The 23,445-nt window shown below is 45.6% G+C and overlaps 1 protein-coding gene across 4 annotated transcripts in view; it reads left to right on the top strand.

The window, feature by feature from the left end:
• TFDP1 (transcription factor Dp-1) overlaps positions 1–23,445 on the top strand; it is a 152,966-nt gene that overhangs the window by 74,105 nt on the left and 55,416 nt on the right. For 3 of the 4 annotated variants that reach the window (XM_029604632.1, XM_029604630.1, XM_029604633.1), the window contains 3 exons: positions 9,961–10,067; positions 12,651–12,710; positions 12,858–12,979. In XM_029604632.1, the coding sequence (XP_029460492.1) occupies positions 9,961–10,067; positions 12,651–12,710; positions 12,858–12,979 (289 nt within the window). The remainder of the gene's footprint in view (positions 1–9,960; positions 10,068–12,650; positions 12,711–12,857; positions 12,980–23,445) is intronic. The other variant, XM_029604631.1, reaches the window with a different exon arrangement.

Here is a 23,445-nt window from a genome sequence, read left to right as displayed (position 1 = left end):
TCTGGAATTTGTTGCCAGACGATATGGTTAATACAGTTAGTGTAGCTGGGGTTAAAAAAGATTTGGATATGTTCTTGGAGAAGTCCATAAACTGCTATTAATCAAGTTGTCTTAGAATAGCCACTACTATTACTGGAATCAGTAGCATGAGATCTAAGTGTTTTGGATTGGCCACTGTTGGAAACAGGATGCTGGGCTTGATGAATCCTTGGTCTTACCCAGTATGGCAATTATGTTCATCAAGCATCAAAAAGGACTGCTGGGATTGACCATTTCACACACCTGTCTGAAGAAAACAAAGGTTTCAGTTGCTTCAGTTCTGGTATCAAGGAGTTGTGATGCTGAGTATTGAATGAAAGTGATTAAGTATTAGCATCATTTTCTATCGATACACAATGCTGGAAGTGGGGACATTCTAGCTGCAGCAGTGAATCCCCTGAAGCATTCTTATGGAGAGGAGAGTTCATCCTAAATAGATTTGTGGGAGCTGCAGTAATCTGTGGTCCAGGTGTCTGCCATTGATACACCTCTGGTTTTCCAGGAAAATGTCCAAGTTGGCATCAGCAACCTTTGAGGAGCTGGATAGGAAAATCCAGCAGACCATGGACAGGGTCTTGTGGAGCATTGGTGCCCCTGCATAAAGTGTATGGGTGTCAGTGCAGGCTGAGGTCCAATCATTCTGAAGTCCCTATATCTGCTCGTCAGCCCACTACCAGCACTGGTACAGATGTCTGTTCCTGGAGGAGAATCATTGTCCATATCTGTGGTGCACTGATGGTGATCTCAGGCCTGTCTGGGGAGGAAGCCATCAATATGCAGGAGTTGATTGGGTTCCAGGCCCCAACAGACATAATGGCTTGCCTACAGGAAGGGTAGCATCGGGGTCTTCTCAGGTATTTGTCAGGCTTGTATTCCTGTGGATATGGCTCCAGATCTAGAGATGTCTCTGAAGCAGAGAAATCCAACAGGTCTCCCCTCCAAGCTCTCTCCTCTTCCAGAAAGAAAAAAGTGTCTGCCAGAGGACCCCGCCAGAGCTGGTTTTGTGCAGAGAATGGCTGAGACAATGCCACTTTATTTTAATTGGAGGATGAAACCAGAGCCAAATCCTGAATATTCTTCAGTTTGTGAAGTCTCCTAAGGAGATCACTGCAGTTCTAGTATGAGATCCTTCAGGAGGAACAGATAAGGATGTGGGAGAATCTGATCTCTGGCTTCTTTGAATAAAAAGGCAGATGCAACTATTTCACCCAGAAAGGTGCGGCATAGAGGCAGCCTCTGTCCGGCGGCTGAATTGTGGCTAGGACTTACAGCCCCCGAGCGAGAGGAGTTCTGGCGCGGCTGAGAGGCAGCGGGTGCACCCCCAAAAGCGGCGGTGAAGATAATTGCCCTCTCCCCCTGCAGCCGGAGACCGCCCAGGTCGAGACCGGGAAGCGCCGAAGATAAGGTAAGATAGAAATCTTTACTTGTGCTGGTCTCCGAGGATTGAGGACGAGCGCAGGCCATCGGCCGAAGCCAGTGCCACCGGGTTGATTCGCCCTAGCAGGGCCAGACCCCGGCATTTCCAAGGGCCTTCCCACGTGGAGACCCTCCGAGGTAGTCGCCATCTTGGCCTTATTCTCGCCGTTCACATAGCCACCCAGCCGCGCGCACAAAATTTACCTGTGCGCACAAACCTACTTCTGCGCGTAAGTTATACGCACAAGAACCCTTGGACGCATAAGCGGCGCGTGCAAGTCCCGGTCGCACGGACTACGTGCACTCCACTACCCACGCGCACATCCCGGGTTAAGCGCTCAGATACGGGCACAAACCCCGGCTAAGCGCACAGATACGCGCGCACGCGACCAGGCGCTCCAGAGCGAAACATGTACGCGCAGGCAACCTCGACACCTCCAATAACGGAAGTAAAATCCCTAGGCCTCTGCTCAGCATGCCACCTCAGGGCCACCCAGAGCCAGGAAGCCGATGCCTTATGCGCCCAATGCAAGGAGACCCTGGGAGCTCCACCACAAGCTGTCTCGCCCAGGGCCGGGGAGTAGCTCTTCAGGGGGCTCCCTGGAGCTAGCAACCCCCAGCGGGACTCCCTCTCAGCCGGAGGCTCCCAGGGAAACAGCGCCACTCAATGTGGACCCCTCTTCTATTTCTTGGGTGGAACTCTTCAAGGGGATTCACGCCTTTGTCCGAATGCAAACGGATTCCCGGGCGGACCAACCACATACGTCGCAGGAGGACCCCTATGCTCCAGGCCCCTCAAGACCTAGGCATAGACTTTTACCACCAAGCAGTCCCACCTTCGGGGGTACGGACATCTCAGAAGTCGAACCCCTAGAAGGAGAACTCCCCCCGGGGACAGAACCCCACCGAACCATAAGACGGTATGGTTCTTAGCATGGTCCATAGCAGCCTGGTTTCCTAATACGCTTTATTGGTGTTCTAGGGCCTAATGTAATATGTGCCATGTTGCCTCTTCATAGATAAGATTGTTAGATTTGTTTTTGTATGGGGGATTTACTATATCATAATGATAACTGTTTGTTCATGGTTTTCTGACAGCCAGGCTTACACCCAATATACATTACAAAAAGTCTAATTCCATAGGAGTTACAAGTGTCTTTTGCAGTTTTCTGGTTCGCACCACAGGAGTGCATGTAAATATAATATGCATGTTGTAAGTGCTGTCTCAGAAGACAGAACCTTTGTATGTTTTTTCAGACAAAATTTGTTACGTGCATAATTTGTCTGTAAAGGGTGTTGGGGGGCGGGGCATGTATGCGAGGCTGTAAAGTTTGCCTAGGGCATGGTTCCCAACCGGTGTGTCGCGTACTCGCTGCTCTTCCCCCCACCCCACCCCCTTTCACCTCAGCGAGACACACTGCTTCTGTTCCTGCTCGGGCTATCAGCACATTCAAGCCCTGAGGGGGAATGGCAGCAGTGTTGGTGAAAGCAGGCAACAGAAACATGACCTTTTCTTCTTCCTGCCCCTGTGGCCCGGAAGAGGAAGTGATTTTACCAGGCACATGGGAAGAAGAAAAGGCCATGCAGTAGCAATCACATCCCAAGACTCTCCCTGGCCCTGCTACACTCAGCAGTTTGCCTGTGCTGCGATCATCGCGACTCAGAGCAGTCAGCTGAGAATGTGGGGGCTGGGATTTCCTGCCGCACGGCTGTTGGGGGAAGTCGTCCATCAGCTGCCCGGAGCTGAAGATGGGTGCTGGCTGGCCACTTTGCTAGGGGTTGCAGGAGTATGGTGCTGGTGCCCCTGCTCCCCCCCCCCACTCTGACTTCCCCTTCTCTCACCAGCATGACACCAGCAAGAAAACACAAAAATAATCAAACTGCAAAAAAAATAAAAGGGTGAGGAGAAGAAAAAACATAAAATTACATTCTAGGCTGACTGCTCTGTGCTGTGATAGCAGCACAAGCAATCAGCTAAGTGCTGCTTTCTTACCACTGCGGGCCAGGGAGGTCATTCCTGTTGCAGTTTCTAGCCTGTCAGGACTCTGCTTTTAATAGCAGCATACTGGCTACCTTGTGCTGTAGCTGCCATGTGTGCTGGGGGGGGGGGGGGGAGTGAGTGAGACAGAGAGTGAGCCGGCCAGCATATGTGTAAGTGTATGAGAGAGTGTGTGTAAGTAAGAGAAAACATGTGAGAGCAAGATACTGCTCAGGAGAGTCACTCATGTGTGTGAGAGAGATTATTCAGGGAGGTGACGTGTGTGAGAGAGAGACACATTGGTCAGGGAGGTGACTGAGAGAAAGCGTATGTATGTATATATGTGTGTGTGTGAGAGAGAGAGTGATATAGACTAGTCATGGGCCCTAAGGAAGAAGAGCGTGAGGACAGAGCTTCAGCAGCCCTTGCTGCTTCTGGTATGTGCTATTTGCCGAAAGGAGTAGGAGAGTTACTGGAGAGGGTTAGTAAAGGTGGCTTTTTAAGTTTCTTTCTTGATTGACTGCCATTTTAATTATTGGGTATTACGTGATGTCTGCTTTTAGAAATATTTTATTGGTGTTTAGATAATTTTTAATTTTGAAAATTTTTAATGATTGGATGTTCCATTTATCAGTTGTTTTGAAACATTATGTTCTAGTTTTAGAATTTTATATTTCTCTAGGAATGTATAAATAGAAATGTGGAAACAAAAACTGAACTGGAAACAAGAAGCCAAACTCTGTATGCAGTGTAACAATACAAAAACATTAGCTTTTTATGGTCACTTTATTCTGTATTTGGTGAGGGTCTGTCTGTGTTCTGCGTGTGTGACCCAGCTAAGGGTGTTCTGCAAGCTTGTAGTTTCTTGGTAGGGATCTATAGCAGCTTGGCTTGTTCTGTTTTCCTAATAGGAGATGTATTGGTGTTTAGGGCCTGGTGTAATTTTTGCAGTGCTGCCTTTTCATAGGTAGGGTTATTACTGTTTGAGTTCCATAATGCAGGTGTAACTTTTTGCACATTAGTTTGTGTACATTATTGCAGATTCTGGGAGTCTAGGTGCTATATTTCTGTTTTGCACAGAATTTAGAGTGGCTTTTCTGGGTTTCCATTCCAGTTTGTTTCCATATTTGTAATTTGTGGTCTTTCTGTACTTGGTGAAGGTCGATTCTATGTGTGTGACTGAAGTGAAGTATTTTACTAGCATGTAGGCATTTGAATCAATATTATTTGTTGTGTTTTTCTCAATAGAACATGCATTGGTGTAAATTACAATTTTTTCGTGAGGGCTATTGCACCTGGTAGGAGAGAGTGTTTGTTGCTGTTACTGAGATGACACCAGAAATACCTTTCTTGTATGGTAAATTGAACAGGGAATGTCCTAGTTCTGTTCTGTAGCCATTGTTGGGGGGGGGGGGGTCAGGGTGGATCCTGTAGAATAGAGTATGTTTACATTTAGCCCCATGACAGTCATGTGTTCAGTGTGTCATGCATATGAGAACTATGTCAGGTGTGTCCCGACAGAAAAAAGGTTGAGAATCACTGGCCTAGGGTATCTCCTACCCTTCCCTTTCCATGGGTTCTGGGGTGCCGGGTGGGAGCATGTCAAACTTTAAAAATATAGATTGCAGGACTGAGCTGGGCTTTATTTAATGGGCCCGGAACACACTGAATGAATCAGAGGGGGGACAGCACAGTAACTTTTCATACAGGGCAGCAAAAAAGCTGGCACTGGCCTTTCATGAATGGGGGCCAATATAAGAGAACATATCACTCCTGTTCTTCAATCTCTCCACTGACTACTAACTCAATGAAGAATTAATAAGATCGCTGTGATTATTCACAAGCAAAGTAATAGCACATCATCTTGGGTTTGCATAATGTTGCTTATATATTATCTGACCTGAGTATTAAGATCTGCTCAATGTAGGCTTTAGGAAGTACCTTCTCCCCAGCTGGCACATCTGGTAGAAACTAGGGACCAGACTTTCTGTGTAGTTGGTCTGCTATTCTGGAACACCTTACCAGAGGAATTGCCTGTGGCCTGTAGTAAAACTTATCGTAAATTATTGAAAACTTGGTTGCTTAGAATGGCTGTTGAATGATAGAGCAGCTTTTAAACTAAAACAAAGTGGAAAGCCGACAGTCGCTCAGCAGCGCATGGTTCGGAGAGAGGTATCTTCAAAGGATACTAATGATGCATTAGTTAGGGCATCCCGACAGTAAGGTTCCAATAATTAGAAAAATAGTCCAAGTGCCTGTAACTAAAAACTCACCTGAGCTAAAAAATTCTAACTTATCCCTATCAATTAAAAAGCAGAATGAAAACACAAACAAAAAACAAACTTTGAAATGTTTGTATGCTAATGCCAGAAGTCTAAGAAGTAAAATGGAGAATTAGAATGTATAGCAGTGAATGATGACATAGACTTAATTGGCATCTGAGAGACATGGTGGAAAGAGGATAACCAATGGGACAATGCTATACCGGGGTACAAATTATATCGCAATGACAGAGAGGAGCACCTGGGAAGAGGTGTGGTGCTTTATGTCCGGGATGGCATGGAGTCCAACAGGATAAACATCCTGCATGAGACTAAATACAAAATTGAATCTTTATGGGTAGAAATCCCTTGTGTGTCGGAAGACTATATAGTGATAGGAGTATAGGTCAAGATGGTGAGACAGACAGTGAAATGCTAAGAGAAATAAGGGAAGCTAACCAAATTGGTAGTGCAGTAATAATGGGAGACTTCAATTACCCCAATATTGACTGGGTAAATGTATCATCGGGACACGCTAGAGAGAGAACCTTCCTGGATGGAATAAATGATAGCTTTATGGAGCAATTGGTTCAGGAACCAACGAGAGAGGGAGCAATTTTAGATCTAATTCTCAGTGGAGCACAGGACTTGGTGAGAGAGGTAACGGTGGTGGGGCCGCTTGGCAAGAGTGATCATAATATGATCAAATTTGATTTAATGACTGGAAGAGGAATAGTGTGCAAATCCAAGGCTTTCGTGCTAAACTTTCAAAAGGGAAACTTTGATAAAATGAGAAAAAATGTTAGAAAAAAACTGAAAGGAGCAGCTACAAAAGTAAAAACAAATGTCCAAGAGGCGTGGTCATTGTTAAAAAAAATGCCATTCTAGAAGTACAGGCCAGATGTATTCCACACATTAAGAAAGGTGGAAAGAAGGCAAAGCGATTACCGGCATGGTTAAAAGGGGAGGTGAAAAGCTATTTTAGCCAAAAGATCTTCATTCAAAAATTGGAAGAAGGATCCAACAGAAGAAAATTGGATAAAGCATAAACATTGGCAAGTTAAATGTAAGACATTGATAAGACAGGCTAAGAGAGAATTTGAAAAGAAGTTGGCTGTAGAGGCAAAAACTCACAGTAAAAACTTTTTTAAATATCCGAAGCAGCCTGTGAGGGAGTCAGTTGGACCATTAGATGATCGAGGGGTTAAAGGGGGCACTAAGAGAAGATAAGGCCATCGCGGAAAGATTAAATGATTTCTTTGCTTCGGTGTTTACTGAAGAGGATGTTGGGGAGGTACCCTTAATGGAGAAGGTTTTCATGGGTAATAATTCAGATGGACTGAATCAAATCACGGTGAACCTAGAAGATGTGGTAGACCTGATTGACAAACTGAAGAGTAGTAAATCACCTGGACCGGATGGTATACACCCCAGAGTTCTGAAGGAACTAAAAAATGAAATTTCAGACCTATTAGTAAAAATTTGTAACCTATCATTAAAATCATCCATTGTACCTGAAGACTGGAGGATAGCAAATGTAACCCCAATATTTAGAAAGGGCTCCAGGGGCGATCCGGGAAACTACAGACCGGTTAGCCTAACTTCAGTGCCAGGAAAAATAGTGGAAAGTGTTCTAAACATCAAAATCACAGAACATATAGAAAGACATGGTTTAATGGAACAAAGTCAGCATGGCTTTACCCAAGGCAAGTGTTGCCTCACAAATCTGCTTCACTTTTTTGAAGGAGTTAATAAACATGTGGATAAAAGTGAACCGGTAGATGTAGTATACTTGGATTTTCAGAAGGCGTTTGACAAAGCTCCTCATGAGAGGCTTCTAGGAAAAGTAAAAAGTCATGGGATAGGTGGCGATGTCCTTTCGTGGATTGCAAACTGGCTAAAAGACAGGAAACTGAGTAGGATTAAATGGACAATTTTCTCAGGGGAAGGGAGTGGCCAGTGGAGTGCTTCAGGGATCTGTATTGGGGCCCTTACTTTTCAATATATTTATAAATGATCTGGAAAGAAATACGACGAGTGAGATAATCAAATTTGCAGATGACACAAAATTGTTCAGAGTAGTTAAATCACAAGCAGATTGTGATAAATTGCAGGAAGACCTTGTGAGACTGGAAAATTGGGCATCCAAATGGCAGATGAAATTTAATGTGGATAAGTGCAAGTGATGCATATAGGGAAAAATAACCCATGCTATAATTACACAATGTTGGGTTCCATATTAGGTGCTACAACCCGAGAAAGAGATCTAGGCGTCATAGTGGGTAACACATTGAAATCGTCAGTTCAGTGTGCTGCAGCAGTCAAAAAAGCAAACAATGTTGGGAATTATTAGAAAGGGAATGGTAAGTAAAACGGAAAATATCATAATGCCTCTATCGCTCCATGGTGAGACCGCACCTTGAATACTGTGTACAATTCTGGTCGCCGCATCTCAAAAAAGATATAATTGCGATGGAGAAGGTACAGAGAAGGGCTACCAAAATAAGGGGAATTGGACAGCTTCCCTATGAGGAAAGACTAAAGAGGTTAGGACTTTTCAGCTTTGAGAAGAGACGGCTGAGGGGGGATATGATAGAGATGTTTAAAATCATGAGAGGTCTAGAACGGGTAGATGTGAATCGGTTATTTACTCTTTCGGATAGTAGACTAGGGGGCACTCCATGAAGTTAGCATGGGGCACATTTAAAACTAATCGGAGAAAGTTTTTTTTTACTCAACGCACAATTAAACTATGTAATTTGTTGCCAGAGGATGTGGTTAGTGCAGTTAGTATAGCTGTGTTTAAAAAAGGATTGGATAAGTTCTTGGAGGAAAAGTCCATTACCTGCTATTAAGTTCACTTAGAGAATAGTCACTGCCATTAGCAATGGTAACATGGAATAGACTTAGTTTTTGGGTACTTGCCAGGTTCTTTTGGCCTGGATTGGCCACTGTTGGAAACAGGATGCTGGGCTTGATGGACCCTTGGTCTGACCCAGTATGGCATGTTCTTATGATATAACTGATTTTACTTGCCATTCATGGAGAAAGCAGGTGTTGGCGTATACCTACTTGATCATTGAAATCTACAACCAGAAATTTTATTGGTAGTTTGGCTGAACCTTTATATACGTGTTTGGGAGAAGTTGTTGGGACTGAGGCTGGGATATAATGTGAGATCATTGATGTATGGCGGATGGTATTCAGGGAGGCAGCTGGTTTTCATTGGACTCAATGGTTTTTTTTTTGTGTTGTTTTTTTTACAGTTGTGTTCATGAGATTTATGTATGGAATTCTGTCTTGAATTGTGGAAAGTTCAGGCAAAAATTTGGTTTTAAATGCTTCTCTACAGCTGTTATCACAAGAGCTTCCATGCCCAGTCTTATGAAACAAGCTCCCACGCACCCAGATAGTTGGCAGTTCATGTTGTGGTGCTTTCAATGGGAGCATTGTTGAGTTGCTTTCTGTGGAGTCACAGAAGTGCAGACTAGGGCAAGTGTGTTTACTGTAGAGAAAACTGGCAGCAGATGTTAGGGCTCTAATAGATTGACGTTAACATCTGATTACAAGTGATCTGTGATTCTGACTTCTCATTGATTCCAAGTGCACTGTTTTTGTGCCTTCCACTAAAACATAGTGTGGTCAAGAGCATGTCTGCAGGACTTGACATTAAGTTGCCATTGAAAAGCATGCTGGGGCTATGCGATCTGTTGCCTGAAATTCCTAAAATGTAAAACCAGTTGATGAACAAAATATGGCCAATCAGTGTACAGATACCATGGCTTTTGGGAAAGAAGAGATGATCCTTTGTGTTTGTCAGTGACATCACGGGTACTGTGATTTATTCCAATAAGGCAAGAAGCATTTTGTATTTGTATTGATATCTTTCCCCTCCCCATTTTCCTATTCCTGCTGAGTGGAGAGGAAAGATGCAAAAGTGCCAGCATTCTGCATGGTACTCTGGTTGAAGTATTTCACAGGCATTTACAAATGCAGACTTGACATGTAGTTAGTTCCTTGCTTCTTGGTTTGTTCAGTTTGCTTTTGGATTTATCATGCCACTGAAAATCTCTGGTAATTCTTCTTTACATTATTTGGATGATCATCTTAACATGCATAATGTGCATGTAGTGCTGTATGAATGTTTGTCAAGGATGACTAGAAAGTCATTTATCTTTAAAAAAAAAAAAAAAAAAAAGCAGATGGCTAGTAATTTAGAAGTACTTGAAGTTACCTACAACTTTTGTTTTTATTTTATCTTTTTAGGGGTGGTGTCACTAGTGGCTGTTCATCCTTCAACAGTAAATACACTTGGAAAACAGCTTCTGCCAAAAACATTTGGACAGTCTAATGTCAACATTGCACCACAGGTGGTAAGAAGAAAAATTCTTATTTTTTCAGTAGGCACTCACTTTGTATGCTTTGATCGATACTGATATTTTGTAAGCAAGCAAGTGTCACATAGAAACATAAATGACAGCAGAAAAGACTAATCGGCCCATCCAGTTCATTTTTCTTTATTCTGTAATCTTTGACTGGTGGTTTGACCATGGTGTGGTCAGCCCAAAAAAAGCATGCTGATGCATTTCCATTCCTGCCCATTGTGTATGGACCTCACTGTAATACCATTTCCTCATTACACCAGTCCTGCTGATGCTGGGGCAGGAAGTGGCGTGACTGCGTGTGGCTCAATGTCAAGAACTATGGACTGAGTGACACAGCAGATACATACAGTGGCAGTATCAAATGGGACTTCACATGCAGCAAATGAATTATAGTATCAGTGCATACTACACTATATCACAGCTGTACCTGTTAGATGCACTGTACCACTTGCTGGTCTGTTGAAAGACTGCTGGAATCATGCATTCTGTCATCAGGCAGTGTTAGTATTACACAGCATTTTTGTCACATACCTGCTGCTTTTGCAAAATCTTGTGTATAAACTGGTGCAACAATAGTATATTAAAAAAAAATCTGTACAAAATAATTTACTAGGCACCAGGCAGGAAGTAGGCCCAATCAGTTATGCTGCCAAATGCCCATTGGCTAGCATAATAATTGGCAGACTATGGCTGATCTACATGTGGCTCAAGTCGGGGATTGCCAATTCCAGTATCACCAGCTGCTATGGAGTCCATAGCAGCTGTTTCCGGCCTATGAGAGGACTGAAAGGGTTACACAATGAGTTGAATGCAAGAGGAAGGCATGATGGGATGGGAGGAGAGGCAGACTATGGTCAGTGAAAAGAGGTTAAGGCTGTTTTAAAGGTAAGCGTTTAAAAACCCATGGGAGTTGTTGGGTGGTGCCAGCAGCCTTTTTCAAACAGAGGTGGGAGGAATATGAAAAACAAAGGGAATGGAGGTAGGAGGGATGACCATGAAGGGGGAAATAGAAAAGTGAGAGAGGAGGCAGGGGGAGAGGAGGAAATGTATATGCAATTGCAATGAAATATAGAAAAGAATAAAACGTACAGGGAAGAAAACGAAAGATTTGGAGAGAAACAAATGCACATAAATGGGATGGCATCAACAGATGGAAGGAAAGTTAATAATACAAAAAAAAATTTAATCTAGAATTAGGTTTGGAAATGAGAGATTTTGCTGAAAATATTAAGGTTATGTTTATAATGGTTTCGAATGTTCTTTAATGTTGAATAACAAAGTTAAAACATATGGTAGAGCCTTCCCTGTGAAGAGATTTGTTGAATGTGCTATGATATGCACCTGGCTAAAATTCTATTTCAAAACGTTTACGTTGCGCCCTACCTGGCAAGTAGTTCAGGGCAGATTATAATTTAAAACACAAAATTTCTGACGTAAATAACAAACAAGGACATACCCGTGTCCGAGAATTTTCTGAGATGAATACTGGTCAATTGTGCTTGCATTTTTATTAGAAAATTGGCTCAAGGTGGATCTATGCATATTTAGTACTTGCAATACCATAATATTGGAATAACTAAACTGAAAATTGATGCCCAGCAGCACAAGAAATGTAAAGTGTGAACAAAGGCAGGATAATACATATTCTTATTGCTTTTTATGGTAGTATGTTTTCATTTTAATGGACAATAACTTGGCTCGAATTAACAGTGAACCAGGTCACCTGGACTTAAAGCAGATAATAAAAATCCCCTCTTAGCAACTAATAGTGTGATGGTGTAAGTAGTACATTCCTCCTGTTAAGGAGGAGAGCAAAAGGATAGCATGCTTAAAATAACTTGTGGTGATATCCACATAGAATCTTTGTGGTACATGTTTTTTTGTTTGGCCTTTAATGATGAACATGATATTTTTTTTTTTAGGTACCTGCAAACATGCATGCCATTAACACAAAATGGTATACTGACTCTTCTAGTTGTACAATCTTAGCGAGCCATATGAATTCTGTATGTGTCATTGGTTAGATATGGGTTATTGACCCTATTTATCATGGATTTAGTCCCTTGCTAATTAATTTTTTACTTCCATGCTCATGTAGCTTAAAAACTTAAATAAAACTTTAGAAATTGAACTCCTAGTGAGATGTTAACATCCTGTAAAAGGAACGGAAGGGGAAAATTGTGTTATCTGTTTTTTGGAAAGTTTTGTAAGGACTTGAGTAAGAGATTTCTTTTTTATAATCTAATGCTCAGTTTACTACTATAGTACAAAAGTATTAGCTTGCTATATTCCAATTTAAGTAACTGAACTTCAAAGTAATTCTTTTTCTAAGTAGGAGTGGAGTTGTAAGTTTAGCACATGCATTTTTAATAAACATTAAGTTCTATTTCATTTATTTGTTTTCAACATTATGCGTTTCTCTTGAGGGTTGAAATCACTACCTCAAGGGAATATTGACAAGAGTATTTGTAGTAGAACCTTGGGTCCAGTGAAATGTATGATTTTCAATCAGTGTGGCAGAAATCCAATGACCAATGGGGAACATACACTTATTTGGCTATTTGTTTTCAGCTTCGGATGGTCAGATGGCCACTAGGCTTAAGAGGCCTTTATGCTGCTCTGCTGCCAATCGTAAGCTGTTTACTGAATTACATTTAGCACATCTGTAGATTCTAAAGTATAAATGTTTAGAAATGGACAGAAAGATTAACAAAATTCTATCTCCATGTCTTAGGTGGTAAGTGTTCCTAAGTAATACATATCTTGTTTTAATTCTAGGTTATTGGTACACCCCAGAGACCGTCAGCGCAAAATACAATCCTGGTAGGAAGTCCTCACACACCTAACACACATTTTGCATCACAGAACCAGGCTGCAGACTCCTCGCCTTGGTCTGCTGGGTGAGCAGTGTTAATCTGTTAAGGATGCACATCTAGGTAGTTCTATGATCCCCTTAGAATTTTGAGTACTATAGTATGGGTAAATGTGTTAAATGTTTTCCTAGCGTGTAGCAGATGGACTCAGGACTAATGGGTATAGTGTGCTCCTGATAGCAGTTGGAGACAGATTTCAATCTGACTTCACCACCAGTACATATACCCCTGCAGGAAGCTCTGCTCTTCAGTATTTCTCAGACTCCATAGCAGTTCGGGAGTCTATACACGCACAGCATTTAGAGTATTCAAACAAAGAAAATTCCAAATAAGAAATCTTACCTCTACAGACAAGCCCCACTCTCCTGCGGTGATACCTACGGGTCCCTCCCCCAGTCGAGAATTCCTGAGGTGATTTCTGTGATCCCTCACAGATAGGCCTCGGTCCTGCAGCCGGTTCCCAGCATGGACTTAGCCCCCGACAACGGGAGCGGCTGAGAGGTAGCGGGTGCAACACAGAGCGTGGCAATGAAGATACTCCTCCCTCTCCCCCCACAGCCAGAGACCACCCGGAACAAAACCGGGAAACGCCCAGACAAAGTAAGGTAGAAAACTTTCTAAAAGTTTCCGGTCTCTAAGGCTCGGAAAGCCACACAGATCGCCAGTCGGCATCTGTGCTATCGGGTTGATCAGCCCCGTCCGGGCTAGATCCCAATACGATACGAGGGCCCTCCCACGTGGACACCCTCCGAGGTGGTCGCCATATTGCTCGTGTGGTCGCCGACGCCATTTCCCCTTGATTGCCTTCCTGTCCGCCTAACTGAGCCGTGCGCACAACTTAGTCGGCGCATGCATAAGTGCTGTGCACACAGTGACGCGCACGAGGGGGCAGGGCACACAGCCGCAAGCTCAACGGTGCCAGGCGCATAAGTTCAATCCATGAGCACAGCGGCGCGTGCATCCCGACCTACGCGCACAACTAAGCCTCCCGGCACGCGCAATATACAGGTCTTTCTGCTACCCTATGCGCACAAACCATGGCACCACTGGCCATGAAGGTCAAAGCACAAGCTCTCTGCCCAGCCTGCCACATAAGATCTGCGCAGCACGAAGAGGCCACGACCCTGTGCCAACAGTGCAAGGAGGCTCTGGGAGAACCAGGTCAAGGCCCTCCCCAGCCAGTACAGGAATCCGGATCTACCGATAGTACACCGGACCTCTCCACACCCAGTGTGAGCCTCCCCCAAATGGGGCTCCCTGGGGATGCAACGGCTTTCAATTTAGACCCAGAATCCTTTTCCTAGGTAGAATTCTTTAAAGGTCTTCACACCTTCGTCCACATGCAACTGGTGCCACCGATGACACAACCACAGCCTCTCCCAGATGGCCCTCTAGGCCCCTCCAGACACAACCACAGCCTCTCCCAGATGGCCCTCTAGGCCCCACCAGACACAACCACAGCCTCTCCCAGATGGCCCTCTAGGCCCCCCCAGAGACATGCCTCTACCGGCCAAAAGCCTCACCATAGGGGACACGGACACCTCGGACGAGGATAAAGAATCCCTGGAGGAAGGGGAAATCCCTCCAGGAACGGAACCTTACCGAACCATGAGGTGCTTTTTCTCCAAAGATGAGCTATCAGACCTTGTGGCTCACAGTTTGAAGGAGCTCGCCATCCCGGGCACTGGTGACACAGGGGAACCGAAGACGAACCCTCTCCTAGAGGGACTCAGTCAGGCCTCCCACCATTTCCCTCTGCTGCAAGCCATACAACAGCTGATCGACCTGGAATGGGATGCCCTGGAGGCCAGTTTCAAAGACGGTCGAGCCCTAGAAGCCCTCTACCCACTTAAACCCTCAGCCAAAGATCTCCTGGCATTCCCCAAAGTGGTCACCATGATCTGCATGGTCACAAAGCGCACTACCATCCCAACTGAGGGAGGAGCGGCACTCAAGGATGCCCAGGACAGATGTCTGGAATCCATCCTTAAACAGTCATTCGACGTATCAGCTATGTCACTACAGATTGCTGCCTGCTGTGCCGTGGTAACACGCGCCTGCTTATCCATGACCAGGAATGCCGCCATGCCTGTCGAAGCACTAGAACCAGCGGTATCCTTCCTCATGGATGCGACCTCTGACCTGGTACGCAACTCAGCCAGGGGCGTCTCAACCGTAGTGGCAGCCAGAAGGCAACTCTGGCTCCGGTTGATCAACCGACGCGACTTCCAAGACGAAACTCATGAGAATGCCCTTTAAAGGAGCCCTCCTGTTCGGGAAGCGAACTGGAGAAATTAGCTGACAAATGGGGCGAATCCCCAGTACCTTGGCTACTGGAGAACAAGAACAAAAAGCCAACGCCCCTCACCCCGATTACCTGCGGGCAGACGATCACAGCGTTTCAGACCCTACAAGAGTACATACCAAGCCCCTCGCCCCGCAGGCAGGGACCAGTCCTTTCGGAACAAACACAACAAGAGGGGAGCCGGCTCAGGCACATGCCCCAGCCACACCCCACAATGAGAATCAGCCGACCCATCCACAGGTAGAAGCCATAGGGGGCAGGCCTGCCCTATTCTACCAAAGATGGGTCGAGATAACAGCAGACAAGTGGGTCCTAACCATCATTCGAGAGGGATACTATCTGGACTTCCACAACATCCCTCCGGACAAGTTCGTGAAATCTCTTTGCCACGCACCCTCCAAAAGGATGGCAGTGGAAACCACACTGGCCAAATTGCTCTCCCTAAAGGCCATAACGCCGGTGCCCACGCAACAACAAAATACTGGGCACTATTCCATTTATTTTATCGTCCCCAAGAAAGAGGGAACGTTCCGCCCCATCCTGGACCTCAAATCGGTCAACCACTACCTGAAGGTACCACACTTCTGCATGGAAACCCTGCACTCCGTCATAAGGGCAATACAGCCAGGAGAATTCCTTACATCTCTGGATCTGTTAGAAGCATACCTGCACAATCCCGGTCCATCACGAGCATCAGCGCTTCCTGCGCTTCGCAATCCTGGACCACCACTACCAGTTCCGGGCGCTACCCTTTGGGCTCGCTACAGCCCCTCAGACGTTCACCAAAATTATGGTGGTAGTAGCGACACTGAGGAAAGAGGGAATCCTCGTACACCCATATCTGGACGATTGGCTGATCAGGGCAAAATCTCCAGAGGAAAGTCATCAGGCGACCACCAGAGTCAACGTTCTACTGGAGAACCTCGGGTGGGTTGTCAACACAAACAAGAGCTGTCTACAGCCCTCTCAGTCTCTAGAATACCTGGGAGTCCGGTTCAACACCAGACAAGACAAGGTCATTCTTCCTCCAAGGAGGAGAAAAACTGACGAACCAATTGCGAAACCTGCTAACAAGTCTTCGCCCCAAAGTATGGGACTACCTCCAAGTCCTCTGCCTCATGACATCAACCCTGGAAGTAGTTCCATGGGCAAGAGCTCACATGCAACTGTTACAATGCTCCCTACTGTCACAGTGGAACCCGATGTCCCAGGACTACTCCATGTGCCTCCAGCTCCGGGAAGAGGTGCAGAACCAGCTCCAATGATGGCTACAAGAGCAAGGGAGTAAGACTATCCCCACTGACCTGGACCTTGCTCACCACAGACTCGAGTGTACGAGGGTGGGGAGCCCACTGCCAGGAACTGACAGCCCAGGGCAATGGGACAAGGAAGAGTTCGGATGGAACATCAACAGACTGGAAGCCCGGGTGGTCAGAGACTAGCCTGCATACGGTTCAGTCACAGACTCAGAGGCAAATTTGTCAGAATCATGTCAGACAACGCCACGACAGTTGCCTACATCAACTGCCAGGGAGGAACCAGAAGCCAACAAGTGTCCCTGGAAATAGATCCCCTAAAGGCATGGGTGGAAGTAAACCTACAAAGAATATCGGCCTCCTACATCACGGGAAAGGCAACGTCACTGCGGACTACCTCAGCAGAGAAAGTCTAGACCCAGGGCAATGGATGCTGTCGACCACAGTCTTCCAGTTGATAGTAAACCGCTGGGGAATCCCAGCCATTGATCTCCTGGCAACCCGGTCCAACGCCCAAGTCCCCAACTTCTTCTGTCTCAGACGAGAACCACAATCCCAAGGGATCGATGCCCTCGTCCAGACCTGGCCACAGGAAGACCTACTATACGCCTTCTCCCCCCCCCCCCCCCCCCCCCCCCCCCCCCCCACCTGTGGCCACTACTGGGCAGGATCATCCGCAAGAGAACACAGGGGGCTAGTACTTCTAGTGGCCCCGGACTGGCCAAGAAGGCCGTGGTACGCAGACATGCGAAGACTCGGGACAGGGAGCCCTCTCCCTCTACCACCACATAGGGATCTGCTTCAGCAAGGCCCGATCTTCCACGAAGACCCAACTCTATTCTCTTACAGTCTGGCCATTGAGAGGACACGCCTGAAGAAGAGCGGATACTCTAGGGCGGTGATTGACACTTTGCTCTGAGCACGCAAGTTCTCCACATCACTGACCTACATACAAATTTGGAGAATATGCGAAGCTTGGTGCGAAGACAGAGACATCCTTCCACAGACAGTAAAAATTCCCACGATCCTGGAATTTCTGCAGGATGGATTACAGAAGGGTTTGTCCCTCAACTCCAAGGTTCAGGTGGCTGCGTTGGCCTGCTTCTGAGCCAAAGTGGAAGGCACCAGCCTAGCATCTCATCCGGATGTCTCCCGCTTCCTGAGAGGGGTCAAGCAGATTCGACCACCCCTAAAGTGGCCGGTACCACTATGGAACCTCAATCTAGTACTAGACTTCCTAGCGGGGGCCTCCTTCAGACCTATCTGAGGTCTGTCCCTACGACTCTTAATCTTGAAGATGGCATTCCTAGTGGCAATATGTTCGGCCCGTCGCATCTCCGAACTTCAAGCACTATCCTACCAAGAACCGTTCCTCAGGTCCCCTCCTTCCTCCCAAAAGTGGTTTTTCACGTCCATCTAACCAAACCATCTCGCTGCCATCTCCAGACGATCACAAGGACTCAGAAGAATCGCACCGTCTTTGCCATCTTAAAATCGGCAGACTCCTAGTCCAATACCTAGAAAGGTCTGAGTCCGTACGAAAGACGGACCACCTATTCGTCCTTAACAAGGGGAAGCGGCCTCACGGGCAACCATAGCCCGCTAGATCAAAGAAGTAATCAAGGCGGCCTTCATAGAGGCAGGCAAACCTTTGCCTCTACAAGTTGAGGCCCATTCTACTAGAGCCCAGGCAGTGTCCTGGGCGGAAACCAGGATGCTGTCACTCGCCGAGATCTGTGGGGCAGCGACATGGTCCTCCATTCACACCTTCTACAGGTTCTACCGCCTGGATGTCCAGGCTCAGGAGGACACAGCATTTGCAAGGGCAGTACTAAGCTCTTCCTGCTCAATCGCGGCTTCTGTGGAGACCAGGCCTGCGCGATCGGCGCCGGAGACACGCCGGGGTAAGGCCTTTTAATTTCTCTTACCCCAAGCCGCTGCCAGCGCCGACCACGAGGCGGGCCGACCTGGGACTTCAGCCGCTGCTTCCTCTTTGCCCCGGAGCCAATCCGAAGCCACCGCCGTTCAGCCAATCGGGGGACAGCCCCGACTGGCTTTAAATCTTTGCGGCACCTAGGCAGGCGCCTTTGTGCGCCCCTTCGTGCAACCCCTGAGGGCAACCCGGAAGACTCATTTGAATCTTTTGAATCAGCGAGCACTACTCCCAGTTAACTGTTCCGAACTCTAGCGCCCACCGGCTCCCCTCTAACCAGGAACTGCACTCACCCCGTACCTGCTCCTCGGCAGCACTACTCCACCCTAGCGCCCCACAGCAGCTTAGCAACAAATATGGGAACCCTTACTACCCCCTTGCTCAAATATCACCCAAGATGTAGCAATAATAACTCCAGAATTCCCTCAGCTCGCTTTATTCACTAACAGAGGCTTATTCCAATATTGATCTCCCCTATCACTCTGTTGCTAGGCCTTTCCCTCTTCACCCTCTCACTTTTCAATGCCCAATCACTCACCAAAAAAACAGACATCCTAAATGACTACCTTCTTGAAGTCAGTCCAGATATCTGTGCCATCATGGAAACCTGGCTGAAACCCACTGACACGGTAATCACAAATCAACTTCCCACACATCTCTACGACTTTTTCTCCATTCCCAGACTCAAGAAAAGAGAAGGACTGCTTCTGGCGGCTAAAAAAGGTTTAGGCCTCACTCTACAACTCACCAACTCCTCTCACAACATAGAAGTGGCCCTCTTTAAGTCAAACCACCTACAAATCTACTTAATCTACGCCCCCCCCCCCCAGGAACACTGGAATCCAACCCCTCTCCCATCATTGAACTCATAACGAAGCACATCAACGCTGGCAAACCAGCTGTGATATTAGGAGACTTCAACTTGCACGTGGACGCTTCTCCATTATCTCATAACTCCGAAACTCTTCTCTCCTTGCTCAGCTACCTTGGCTTCTCTCAAATTGTCAATAGCCCTACCCATATAGCAAGCCACACCTTAGACCTCATTTTCATCAACGATGGGATCTCGCTCTCATCCAAGCCAATCTGTTCACCGGTCCCTTGGTCAGACCACAGGGTCATTTCCACTGCGCTGAAGATTAAGGATCACCCTCCCCAATCATTTCCTTAAGACCACAATACAATTCAGAAAGGAACTATCTCATCGCGACCTTTCTACCGCAGACGCAGCCGTCACATCCTGGATTAATGTCACCACAAAAGTCGCTGATCAAACCTGTCCTTCATCCACCAAAGTCCTAAGCCCCTCATCTCTTAACAGAAAACCTTGGTTCACCTCAGATCTTAAGGCCCTTAAACAAGACCTCGGAAAGAAAGAACACATTTGGCGCAAAAACCAGTCTACTGCTTCTTTAACTGCCTACAAATCTCTACTCAACGCTTATAGGATCGCCATCCTCAGAACGAAAAAAGACTTCTTCGCTAAAAATATCCACCATTTTATCTTCGACTCGAAAGCCCTATTCGCATATGTCTCGGCGCTCACCAAACCATCTCCCCCCACCATTCCGGACGAGTCAGCGCTCAACAAAGCCACAGAACTATCAATATACTTTGAGAGAAAAATCTCCAACCTTACTGCCTCATTCTCCATTCCCTAGGCAACACCCCCACTCAGCGCCCTCCCCACTCTGCTTCAATATAACGCAACGCTTGAAGCTTTCGAACCAACATCTTCGGTGGAGATAGAAAGTATCCTCAAAAAAATGAAACCAGCCTCTCGCCCTTTAGACCCAATACAGACTAACCTTCTCTTTAACGTTCCAAACACCATTTCAAAGCCAATTTCTAACATCAACCTCTCCTTAACTCAAGGACTTGTACCAGATCAATTAAAGCTCGCCATTCTTAAACCCATCCTAAAAAAACCCAACCTGCCTCCCACAGACCTAGCCAACTTCCGCCCAATAGCTAACCTTCCCTTGATTGCTAAAATCATGGAAAAAATTGTTAACAAACGGCTATCGGAATACCTTGAACATAACATCCTCTCCCCCCTCTCAATATGGATTTCGTAACACTCAGCACAGAGACTCTACTTATATCCCTTGCAGATACCATCCTTATAAACATGGAAAAAGGACAAACCTACCTTCTTGCGCTACTCTCTCTTTCAGCTGCGTTTGATACGGTGAACCATGCAATCCTTTTAGAAAGCTTGAGAGACATAGGCATCAAGGGGACGGCGCTGAGGTGGTTCAGATCATTCTTGTCTAACAACGCTTCAAAGACAGGATTAACACTAAAAGATCCCCCCCCCCCCCGTCTGTTCTAACTTGGGAGTCCCCCAAGGATCCTCTCTCTCACCCACACTCTTCAATATTTACCTGCTACCACTCTACCACCTACTTAACAAAGCTTAAACTATCCCATTTTCTGTACGCGAACGACATCCAAATTCTCATCCCGATCAGTGTCTATACAAAAAACCTTTAACTACTGGAACAACTGCCTTCAAGCAATCAACCACCTCCTTGCCACGCTTAACCTGGTCTTGAACGCTCATAAGACAGAAATTCTAATCATCTCACAAGATGATCTTGCAAATCAGCCGATCTTGCCGGCCTCCTCCCACTCAGCCAACGTTACTTTCAATAACGCTCCATCTGTGAGAGACTTAGGCGTAATCTTGGATTATCTACAGTGGGGTCTGAAGTCCCAATGGAGCCAGTTCTTCAATCCTCTCTCCACTCCAGTCACCGTCATGTCCAGTATGAAACGAGATTTGGCGTTGTGGCTAACACCAGTGCTCGCGATAGAGCACCGCTACGGCCCCCGGTACCTCACACTGTCCTCACCACCGATGCTTCTACCAAAGAGTGGGGTGTCCACCTCCAGACTCGAGGACTGTGGTCCAACTGGGAACGGTTGCAACAGATCAACCTCTTGGAACTCTGTGCCATTCGGAACGCTCTGGGCTTTTGAACACTTGCTTTGAGGGAAGACTCTTGTGGTCCACACGGAGAACCAGGTCGCCATGTTCTACATCAACAAGGAAGGAGGGTCCTGTTCCTGGAACCTGTGCAGAGAGGCCGTAAGGATCCTGGAATGGGTGGAGAGCAAATCCATCACCCTACAGGCCACTTACCTGCTGGGCATCAAAAACTTCAGAGCAGACAGACTGAGCAGAATCTTTTTCCCCCACGAGTGGAAGCTTCATCAGGACGTGGCAGACTCTTTCAATCCTGGGGTCTTCCGTGCGTCAATCTCTTTGCTACAGAACAAAATTGGAAGTTGCAGACCACCTGCTTGATGTACCCAGTTCGTGGCACCTAGCTCAGGATGCATTCCTCATCAACTGGACCGGGGAGGGGGGGGGTCTTCTCTATGCTTTCCCTCCCATACCTATGATATCTCGTACAATTTAAAAAAAATCTAAGCCCTTAGCATAGATTTGGACCTTTAATACTCCATGGGGCTTGTTTATCAAAGTTGTCACTATTAACATAAGTCTTCCAAACGTAGAAGCGCTCCTGAATAGAATTTGAAAATAAGGAAACCTCATCCCAGTATTAGACTTTTGATAAAAACAGTGCTGTTGCCTCTGTCACAAGTGTGAACCTATGCAATGATTCTCTGTGTTCCAAGTTTATTCAAAGGAGCATGTGAAGGACATAGTGTTTGAATGTAGCTTAGCTTTTAAGTTTGATAAGATATTAATCACCAATCTAAACATGAAATACCTTTGTTAGGACATCAAACAAAGAATGTTCAAATTTCACAGAAATGATTTTTGCTCATGCAAATTGATTATAAAAGCATAGAGTATATTGAAGCGAATTCCCAGACTTGCCCTGTCACCTTTTCCCACTAAATGTGGCAAGGTTTAGTAATCCTAAATCGGTGTTAGCTATGAAGAAGTTTACTGCAGGAAAGGGATATAAAGACTGGATATGTTTTTATAGTAAACCTGGTTTGTCAAGTTGAAAATATTCCCCCAATTAGGTTTGTTGCAATTTTTCCCCTTGAATACGTAGTAGAATTGTAACTGGATGTAATGCTAGTAGTTGATGACTTGACTTTCCACAGTAGGAATAGGAGTGGTATTGGAAAGGTTTCTCTGGGACAAAAAATGATATACTTGTGTTGGATGTAGTTATTTTGTGTATTGTTGCCATTCATTTACTGAGCAGTGTTCAAGTCCTTTATATACAGTGCAGTACTTTTGTTCTTCAGGTTTCCTTCAGGGACCCACGTTATTCATTCAACCCTTTTCTCAAGAGAATCCTTTATTGTAACTTATTGACATCTGTCATTAATTTGTATCTATATTTTTGAACATTTTAACTTTTCTTACTATCTTGGCTAGCATACTGTTTATATATTTGTCAGTGGGTATTACTGGCAAATAGACATTACAACCAAGTTGAAAAATCTACTGTTAAATTTTACAGACCAAAAAATCTCTCTACAAAAACAGTAGTCACCTATTTCAAAAAGGTTTTGCATACAACAGACCTCATAAACAAGGGCATCAACCCTATACCATGTCACTGATACCTGATTTGCTCATATAAAAATATGTAGTGCCATATTATTTATAATCATCGATCTGGATAGAATATAATTTCTGCAAGATCCTTGGTTATATTTTAGGTAACTTTTTAAAAATGCAAGTAAAACATGTCCTTTTTTCAAAAAGTTGTTCTTAATTGAGTTATTTCATTTATTTAGATTTTTATATTTCACTTTTTGGTTCTTCAAAGTGTGTATCAAAGTAGATTACATTCAGGTACTATAGTATTTCCCTTTCCCCACAGGGCTTAGTCTAATTTTGTACCTGAGACAATGGAGTGTAAAGTACTTACCCAAGGTCACAAGGAGCAACAATGGGATTTGAACTCTGGTTTCCCTGGGTCCATAGCCCAGTGCTCTAACCACTAGGCTGGATTGATGAACTCAGTTTCAAAAGTGCAGCCTCATCGGCAGCCAGACTCTG

This window comes from Rhinatrema bivittatum, chromosome 5 (assembly GCF_901001135.1).
Source record: "Rhinatrema bivittatum chromosome 5, aRhiBiv1.1, whole genome shotgun sequence".
Taxonomy (NCBI): domain Eukaryota; kingdom Metazoa; phylum Chordata; class Amphibia; order Gymnophiona; family Rhinatrematidae; genus Rhinatrema; species Rhinatrema bivittatum.
The sequence above is the reverse complement of the archived record's forward strand: the minus strand, read 5'-3'. Positions and strand labels throughout refer to the sequence as shown.